The sequence below is a fragment of the Pinus tabuliformis genome, chromosome 4_1 (genome assembly GCF_031772625.1).
Source record: "Pinus tabuliformis cultivar Carrire ecotype Pingquan chromosome 4_1, CPIR1, whole genome shotgun sequence".
NCBI classification, from domain to species: Eukaryota; Viridiplantae; Streptophyta; class Pinopsida; order Pinales; family Pinaceae; genus Pinus; species Pinus tabuliformis.
Window position 1 is genome coordinate 450,004,643 of NC_142303.1, and position 10,414 is coordinate 450,015,056.

Here is a 10,414-nt window from a genome sequence, read left to right on the forward strand (position 1 = left end):
CTTTGTGCATAGGTTTATTTCAATATTGAATATGTTTAAGGAAGTTACACAACATTCCATTAATCTATAGAAATAAATCTTTGCCAATTCTCTACTTTCCCATACATCCATGTAGTTCAAGAGATTCTCTAGGGAAACCATACCTAAGAAACTTATAGAGGCTATCAACATCGAGTTAGAAATGATGGTTTGCAATGAGAATCATTTGAAAAGAGATAAATCAAAGTGAATATAATCTAATAGAACCACACCTAAAGTTGAGGAATGAAATATGAAGTTCCCTAAATTTGGATATCTCTAAAGAATGATTAAGAAGCTCACTAATGAATTAATTTATATCAAGAAACATAGAGGGGAATTCATAACCAAATCCAAACCTTATAGATCCTTCATTAGGAGACCAATTCCTCCTAGTTAAGCTATCAAGCCACCCCTATACAATATTAATATTGATCTTATTGATCTCACCATTGACAACTTCTATAATTACTATCAAGAGAATCATTGAGAGAAGACCTATCCTTAGTGTAAAAAATCCATGAAATTAGTAGTCGATAGGTTTTCCTAAACAAACAACCATTTTGATTCCCAAATACTTAAAAGGAAAGTCGGTTCGAAATGTCGACCAACTCTCAAGAATTTGATTAATCTGAAAGACAATACTATTATCAATATGAATCACAAAAGTCTAATATCTAACATGTTTATTCTTGACAAGAATTATCCTAGAGTTCATGATGATGTGCATATAGAATATTCGAAAGTCTTGTTTGAATGATTGTTTCTAAGATCAACATTAGGGAAACATAAATCAAATCTATATTGCAGGTAGGTATCATTTGAAAGTAAATGTTCTACCCTAATTTTAATTAACACAAAGGTTACCTGATCCATCATTGAAATGAAGAAACCTCTCATCTGACGTAGAATTAACCTCCTAGGGTATTGCAACCCATTCGTAACCCTTGTCCCCATCCAAGAAAATCTTAGTGTGTAACCCATAGAATGAAATGTTGTAGATAGACTAAAGAAAATTAAATGCAACATCTTAGTCATGGATGTATAAAAAATGAGCCTATAATTGTAGTAGTTGGTGATTAAGGTGCTAGTAAAAGATCCACTTTATTCCATGGGGAGTATCCTTATCAAAGAAATTTAGCAATCAAATAGGAGAAGTAAGAGTCAAACTCTCCTATTCCTAGTAACCTTCTAAATTTTTAACCAAAATGTCCATAATTACATCATTGATGTTGGGTCCTTTATGAAATTCATGCCCTATTCAATGTGTCAAAACATTGGGGTCACCTATTCCAAGATATATACAAGGATCATATAACTTGATTTAATGGAGGTGAAATATATAGGTCCGTTGAAATAAGTCCTCATTAGGTTGGCTACAAACGTTTGAGTCCACTAATCATTGACATTGTAACAGTAGACGTGCTAGAAAAATATATATTACAGAGTAATATAACACATAAAATATTGTGGAAACAAAAACACAGAAAATGCATAAAATAAGAGAGACACAGATATACATGGTTCACCCAATTTGGGCTATGTTCATGGAGAAACAACTAGTGATTCCTTTTATATTATCCATCAAAATGAAGAGATATAACCTACAACAAATCCACTGTAATTTCCTCTTCACTCTCACACAATCTCCTCTCCCTTTCTCACTCAGAATACACACATTCATAGTTGCAATACAATTCCCTCATATATAGCGAGGGGTTGCCTTATAGGGAAAAAAACGATAAATTAAACATAATTTCTACCGTCAGATCATCCACCTAATGAACGACTCAGATTGACTACGTAATTACAATATTTTACAAGGCAATTATTTTACATCTATTTTTAGCTTTAGGGGCATTGCCCCCAAACCCCAACTAAGGAGGGGTTGTAAAAATAACCGTCGCCCACTCAAGGAGGTGAAAAAATGGGCGGCCTTTCTGCTCCATTATGAACTAGGTCCAATGCGGCGATACTTATGAATAAAGAAGATAATCAGACTCCACACCCAACAAGATGTCCTTGGAGCTTATGAAATTTTATTAACTAGGGATTGGTATACTAATCCATGGGGATATTTAACATATAAAAATACTCATCTATAGTTCTTATTGAAAGGGGCACCTTATAAAATCAAGGTACATGAAAAAAATGTCACCCAACTTGAAATTCAAAACGAGCCATCTAATATGGAATTTTTGACTTTGGGCAATTATTTTGCAATTTTTTTCTAGAAACTTCAATTATCATGGATATCCACTCGTCCAAATTTGTCACTCTCAAATTACCATTACAAAGTATACTAATGATGAAGGTAAATCTTATGTACATGCTCTAAGAAAATTGTCATCCAACTTTGTCAACGCAAATTAAAACTTCTCGCTGAATCCCAAACCTCAGGTCTCAAATTTATTCTTCAATGGATATAAATACATAAAGGGAGTAGTTATATGATGTCTCATTGTGTATAATTTGAGAGGAAGGATATTTATCTCATGTAGGATTGAATTGTAATGTATTAGTGATATTGTTGATTATCAACAAAATAAAAGAGTGAAATGCATTCGAACATGAGTCAAACTTGGATCACACATGTAAAACCATAAATACAAGCCAGAAGGATATATAGGACTCATGAATAATAATCACACCTCAAAACGAAAACAAAGTGACAATTATGTGTAAGTATGGCAGTTGAAATGATACAATACAACACTTAGAACACAAGTTATGACAACTATGATGACTGTGATCAAACAGTGTACTAAGTTGTAGGAACATATCTAGCACATATTATAATGATATGTAATACCCAAAAGGTGTGACACATGCAAGAGTGAAAATCACAAAGGTGACACCTACAACATGAGGAAAACATAAGATAACACTTGAAAAATGCAAATGACCTTGAAAGCGACACATGAAAAAGTGAAGATAACATGAAAATGCCACTTATCAAAGTAAAATCAAGTCAAAATGATAGGCATGCATATGAAATTGACACTTTTGAAAATGAAAATACACAAAAGGTGACAGTTGATAAAACTCACCAAAATAGAAGAACAAACACAACAAAGTGAGGGGGTTTGTTAATAAAAGTGTGCACTGAGTGTCGACATGAGTTGAACATCACGCATGCAATTTCTTGATGGATGGTGTGATCCTTGTTCTATCTTGCTTAAAGGAAGTGTTCTCATGAAAACATTAAAGATTATGCATGTGAGTTCAAATGACTTTACAGTTTGAAACTAGGAAGAAGACTCGAATGCTTTCCAAAACATAAAATGATCATGGAGTAACCATAGAGCGACAAATCGTAATATCCTCAGTAGGCTCCAAAATTCAATCGTGAGAAAAATTTTGGAGGGTGTTGATCGTATTGATAATAAATTCCTACTCTACCTACCTCAATGCTCAGTAACTATTCGTTTTATCGAAGAAAGGAAGAGGCCATATGGAAAACGCACACCTAAGTGGCTAGAAGCCATTATATGATCGATGTTTATATAAATGTTTCCAAACATGGTATAATGTTCACTATTTTGGTCTCCCACATTGAAGGACTTGTAAAATAGCTAGAAGGTATAAGGTTTTATTATGCATCCTATGGTGGTCCCAATAACTTGACTCACAAATATAGATTTTTGGGATGACAAGGTCAGGTGTCCAGTCTTGACATCATGCATGAGATCTTCAGTAGTTCAAGATAATGACTTCATCACTCTGTAAGTATCTAAGCCTACCAACATACTTGCATTGTCCCTCCTCGTAATGGAGAGGGGAAAAGTTATTAAATATTAATGCTATTCATTTTTATTAATTAAATGTACTCTATTTGTTATTAAATAAAGTTTCCTTTGCATCTGAATAACATATGGATGTGTTCCAAGAATTCTAATTATGGGTGTTCATATAAAATAAGTGACAATACAATTTAAATGATAAATTTAATGTTCTCCATGAACTCATAAACCTTGCCTTTCCTCTTTGAAACTATTAGGTAATAAACAACCACCTTACATGCTTTTCCTTTGCATTGGGTTCCTTCATTGGTGATATTGTTGGTACTTTTCTAGTTGTGGGGTCACTTGAAAAAATGGATTCAATTGAATTAAGTGCTTGTCAATAGCATTTAAGTGTGTTCCAAAGGTTTGTTTTTAGAAACTAGAGTTCTCATGTTTTTCATTCTTTATGGAGTCCCTGCACACTCCATCCCTTTGATGTAGTGCACCCTATAGCATTATAACCACTTCAATAGTAAAGCATGTCTTTAAGCACACATCCAATAAGAAAATTATTAATTTAAAGGAATTTTACAAAGTACTAGATGTCACTACCATCTCTTTAAACTTTATAGAAGCTTGATCATGTAGTTTTATTTTGGATTATGGTTTAAGACTACAATTATTTTTTCCCAGCAATACGCTTTTTCTAAATTTTAATTAATATCATGATATATTATTTGAGATAAAATTTTATAAGAAAAGGTAATTTTTTTAAATACATTTATCTATATTAAAGTATTAATATAGTTACCTTGATCAAGGTGCGGGCCATTGGTTGGGACAGCCTAGGTATAGTAATGAAACGTACCTCTGACACATGTAGTGTTGCCCCCCACATGCTCAAGGCAATGGGTGAGGTAACCCTTGGCATGAGTGCATGAAATGGTGGTGGGAAAGGTGGCAGGGAAGTAAGTGAGGTAAGGTGTAAAGGAAAGCACGACAGGCAAGAAAGCAAAGTTGGAGTTTTTGCTTGTGGAAGAAGTAGGTGTTGCAGAGGAATGAGAAGGTGACAGATTTTTTAGCCCCAAGCTTGGAGACGAATTGCAACTATATTCGGGTATGTTTTTCGTCCTTTCTCCTCCATTGCAATGACGTCCTGTTTGGGGTTTTAATGGTGGGAGAGGGGGGGAAGTAGGAAGATTACCCGAGGGGTTGAGAATTGTTGGTGGCAATGGGGTAGGTAATTGGTAGAAATTTCCTAATTCTGCATCTATATCCTCTGTCGGCCGGGTATTTCCTATGGTCATTGTTGTGATGACCTTGTGTTATCTAGTTTGGGGAACTCGAGTTCTGTAAACCAAGTTTGGTGCAGGGCTGACCGTAGAAGGCACGTGGATGGCAGCAATGAGATGGAAGTTGGGGGAAGACGGGTGCAGTCAACAAGGCGCATAAGAGGCAAGCCTTACAGCCACAGTCAAAGCAATTGTTAGGCTAACGATAAATCCCACTGGGACTATGGAAATGTTAGGGACTTAGAATGGAAAGCTGAGGATAAGAAGGAGAGTGGCAATGCTAAAACTTCGTGGGTAGCGGGGGAAGGGTTACCAATTTCTGCTTGGAATGTTGTTCGGGTGAGGGTGGTCTCACGTGTTTGGCTCAGGCAAGGGGAGGCATACCCACCTGTAATTGGAAGGTGTTGGGTATGGAGGAAGGGAGTGACAGAGGAATGCTGGAGGCAAACCCACTTTGTGGATTGGTCTTCCGACCATCCTAGCTCTGGGTCCAATAGTGTAAGGATAGAGGAGGAGCATGGTGTGGCTCACTTCACCGGCAATACAATACAAGAAAGGAACCAAATTACAATAATCTATTTTAGATTAACAAACTGTTGTTGTCAACAGGTCTCAGGAAATTCTGATATGGCTCGGCCTACGAGAGGATGTGGACGAGGAAGGCGAGGACAGGCCCCTAGGAAGGATAAAGAGCCAAGTACGTTGGAGCCCCGTAGGGGAAGAAAGTCAGTAGAACACCTTATCACCGAAGTTGTTGAGGCTTACCGTGAGGGTACTGATGAAGGAATCCAGAAGTTGTTAGAAGAGTGGGAAGAGGAAATAAAACATGACTGTGTGACAGAAGAGGATATGGAAAATTGGAGCACCTTAGTCCCGGACCCGGGCAACACTAGAGGGAGAATTACGCAGTTCAAGTAAAACATATACCTCTATTGGTTGATGAAGAGCCTGTTGGGCAAACAACTCTCTATAGGAATGACAGTTAGACTCCAAGGTATTTCGAGCTACAAGCAAGACCTGCAGAGAATTCAATTCTAGCTAAATAAGCAAGACATCAGGATCGACAGAATTGAGCGACACATTCCATGCATCTTAGAACTGACTGAGATGCCTAGATCAACAACCAAGGAACCAACACCTGCGAAATCAGCCTTGGAGGAGCAGAAGGGTTAGTCACTTCCCCATGTTTACTTTTATTTTATATGTGGATAACTTTTAATTTTCGTCATGCAAGTATAAGTATAGATAGAAATCTAGTGTATTGACATGAAACAGAGACATATATAGCTTGGCTAGAGAGATTAAGAGTCTATTGTTTTTGGATGGCTTACAATTGATTTCCCTCCGGAGCAAGTTGAAGCCATGTAGCCAATCTATGTGGTGTAAATTTACTTTTGTTTAATAGAAAATGAAATAATCCTACCAAACATAACAAAAAAGATATTAATATAATTTTTTTTAATCTTTATCATTATCATTATTCATGTAATACAAATAATATAACCTTACCCATAATTATATATATGAATTAAACTATTTAAAACTTAAATTACAAATTTCATTAACGCAATTTAATTTATTACCCACGTATTATACGATTCCCTTTAATTTAGAAGACATCACAACCTAAATGAGCAATAATATTTTTATGCGTCTAAGTATCCCAACATTTAATGGAATCTATTTATTCCCAAAATTCATTGAAAGCTATGTCTAATCTACCTTTTTCTTTGAAATATATGGCGGTTTTTTAATACAGTATGAGAATATTATGTTTCTATTTTAAACAAATTAATAATAATATTTTATAAATTTTGTTATAAATAAAATATTTTAATATCATAAAAAAAAATATATAAATTAAATATATAAATTATTATTAAAATAAAAATAATAATGGTGAATCACTATTTTTAAATAAAAATATTTAATTCACTTTATAATTTTACATAAAAATCATAAAATTTTAAACCTAATGTTTTTCAAAACATTTGATAAATTAAAAATTAAAATTATTTATATGGTAAGAAATATTTTGAAATTTTAATTTAAAATAATTATATATTAAATATTATTTAAAAATTCATAAATTGTAATAAAAAATTAATTTTATACTATATAGCAATTTTTTTTATAATATCATATTATTTAATAATAAATATTCAAAATAATAAAATTATTAATATCATAATATACTACTATAATAGTGATAATAAATATGTAGGTTAGAATCATCATATTAGGAATATAACAATTAAAAAAATTATTTTTTAAAATTAAACAAATTTATATTAAAAAATCATTTATTTCTAAACCAATATTATAATTATATAGTGTATGCATGAGATATTATAGTGTAGAAGAAAAATATTGATATATATATATATATATATATATATTCCCTCATATCTCACTTTATATTATGTTTTTTTTTCTTCACCTCTATTTTTACATTCACTCGCATATAAAAAAACTGTGTTTTATTAAAAAATAATTAAAAGAATAAATGGTGAAGGTGTTGAAATCATAATTTAGATATATTGTTAGTATTTTAATAAGAGTAGGTGAGTAAATCAACCTAAAATTATTTTTTAATTTACAATTATTATAATACCAATTTTATGTCAAACTACAAAAATCCCACCACTATTAAAATCACAATTTCACACTAAAGAGAAGAATCGATATAATGACCCTACCCTATACTATAGGGTAGCGCAACACTTGTTCCATATTTATCTCACAAATTTGACTTGGATCTCGAGTGTGTTCATCACCATGCTGATAGTGACAGTATCTTTCGGTGTAACCGGTTCTTTCTAGCCCTAGAACAAAATTTGTTACTTAGCAGTTCTTGTATAAACAGAGCTACGACGTGTTTTCATGGTTGAAATTTCATTCCTTCGATGTAATAGTTTGTAGGCGTACATTCAACGGCGTAATCAGGTTACTTTATTTTAAATAATATAAAAATTATTAGTATAGTTTAATTAATATATTTCATTATATTTAATGACATAATTTAATAATTTAATTTAATATTAAATGAGAATGTAATTTATTAATAAATTTAACGCATTTAAATCTTATGAACTACATCCTTTTCAAACTTATAATTATAAAAAATGTCAACGATGTAGCTATATACACATAGTGAAAACTGGGAAACCTCCTTTATAGAATGTTTAAAATGTACATATACCAATATCTAAACTGACAAAATGATTTTGACTATTGGGTCGAAGCCCGTTGCTAGCCAGGCGACCCGACAAACCAAAAAAGCATCACGCAGTCTTCCTTTCCCTGTAATGATTCAAATGTCTCAAAAGTTCCAGAAATCTGTGGGGTTAAAGAAGATGTTTTCGTCTTGTTGCTCCTCCTCCCAACTTGGAATGAGCTCCCACAATGACGCCTCCTCAATCGACGGGATTTTCTCCAAATTCAGGCCACCATTGTCCTCAAACGGAGACACCCACAAGTCCAAGTCCGGCGCCTTGGAGATCTGCCAACTGTCACATGCCCACTCCGTTTCTGAAGCCGAAGACGGTTGTGATGGCGACGCCGCCTTCTCACTCACCTTGTTCTTAATATTTGTGATATTCTGCAGAGAGGGCAAAGTTGAAGGGATTACGTCCAGGGCATATTTGGCAGCAGCAACCTGAATTTGCGCACGGGAAAGTGAAGACGCGGACGGTATGGCGGGCACGGAATCGGGAAAGTTGAATTTGGCATTAGGCCCTTTCAGGCAATACACTCCGGCGTCATAAGCACGGGCGGCCTGCTCAGCGGTTTTGTAGGACCCCAGCCATATCTTCTCTCTGGTATTGGGCATCCGGATTTCAGACACCCAACTCCCCCATTTTCGCATTCGGATTCCCTTAAATTTACGGCAATTTTGTCCGCAATCTTCGTCTGATAGAGACAGTGAAAGGTACTTTCGGGAGGCTTTATCCATAACTCGCGACGCAATGCCAACGCTGTGCGGATGCAGGAAAACAATGAATCACAATGGAGTAGATATTTTGCAGTTTGTTTAGGCTGAACTGAAAATCTCAAACCAAATGAAGATGCAATATGTTGAGGATTTAAGATGTGGAGGTGCATATTTATATGTATAGTCGAAGCGAGTATTGATTGTGGTCGCTGGAAAAACATGTGGGCAGGGGACTGTGCCAGCAAATATTTAAAACGTGAGCGAAAATGTCAAAGGGTTCTGGAGACTTTTCCTTTTGTACACCCCTGGCGCAGGAGTCCACGAGTCACGAAACAAGAACTCATTTGGTAAACTTAGGATGTCAAGGTATAGATGAGGTGACATAGGAATATTTGTAGTCCCCACATGATTGAGTTTATCTATAAACAACTGTGTTCAACACACGCAAATGCTGATTCGGATTCCACACCTCACCTTATTTCATTACTCATCCAACATTATTGCTTATCCGGATGTATCATTGTAAGTAGATTACATTGAAATTATACGTTTTGAGTGGGTTTAATGGTTAAGAGCATATGTTTTTTCTTAAGAGATCACAGGTTCAAAACTAGAGGAGTAGAGTATGTATGCTTTCCAAGACTTAGTAGATATATTCTTATGTAGAGGTAGGTCCCTTGTCCCACAAACAAGACCGTCTCATACACAAATTTGGTGTATGGCTTGACATTTACCTTAAAATTGGATAATAGTGGGTCTCTTGTCCCACAAACAACGGATCTCATACACCAAATACACCAATAAATTTGGTGTATGACTTGACTTTGACCTTAAAATTAGATAATAATGAATGCTTTGTTCCACAAACAAAAATCTCATACACCAACTTGACCTTGATCTTAAAATTAAATATTAATAATAATCAAATATTGTCAAATAATAATTAAAAACTAAATATTCTCAAATAATAATGGAAAGCTAACTTATTTAGAAACTGGTTAAATCAATTATCGTAATTAAATGAACAGTGCATCCTCAACAATCATTGGTGTTACTTTAATTAAATAGAAATTTGTGGTTTAAGTGGCTTTCATGCTCACTGAATGACACTTACATGTATCTACTAATTCTAATAAACAATCTCAACGGACCACCGAAACCTAATCGTTTTGAATTAGAGCGCATTTTAAAAGAGATTCTAAGCCAATATTTTCAAAACATTGGGACGTTGGTGGGGGCCTGACTCCGTTCTTGACATCGCTTGGCGCCTTAACATTCACAATTTACTTCATAAACAAATGGTAGTTACACATAGATGACATCAGCAACATGCAAGATGTGTTTTGCATTATGAAAATGACTTGTCCCTTGCCCATCAAGAATTATCATATTCCACATTGATTCCACTCGTGAGAAACGTTTGACACAATGAACTCTATAGGTAC

General features: G+C 34.4%; 1 protein-coding gene across 1 annotated transcript; it reads right to left on the bottom strand.

The window, feature by feature from the left end:
• Positions 1-8,328: 8,328 nt before the first annotated feature.
• LOC149176281 (ethylene-responsive transcription factor ERF015-like) lies at positions 8,329-9,081 on the bottom strand. The gene has a single exon (XM_089423075.1). The coding sequence runs from the start codon at positions 8,988-8,990 to the stop codon at positions 8,358-8,360; it is 633 nt and encodes a 210-aa protein (XP_089279201.1). The 5' UTR covers positions 8,991-9,081; the 3' UTR covers positions 8,329-8,357.
• Between the last annotated feature and the right edge of the window lie 1,333 nt (positions 9,082-10,414).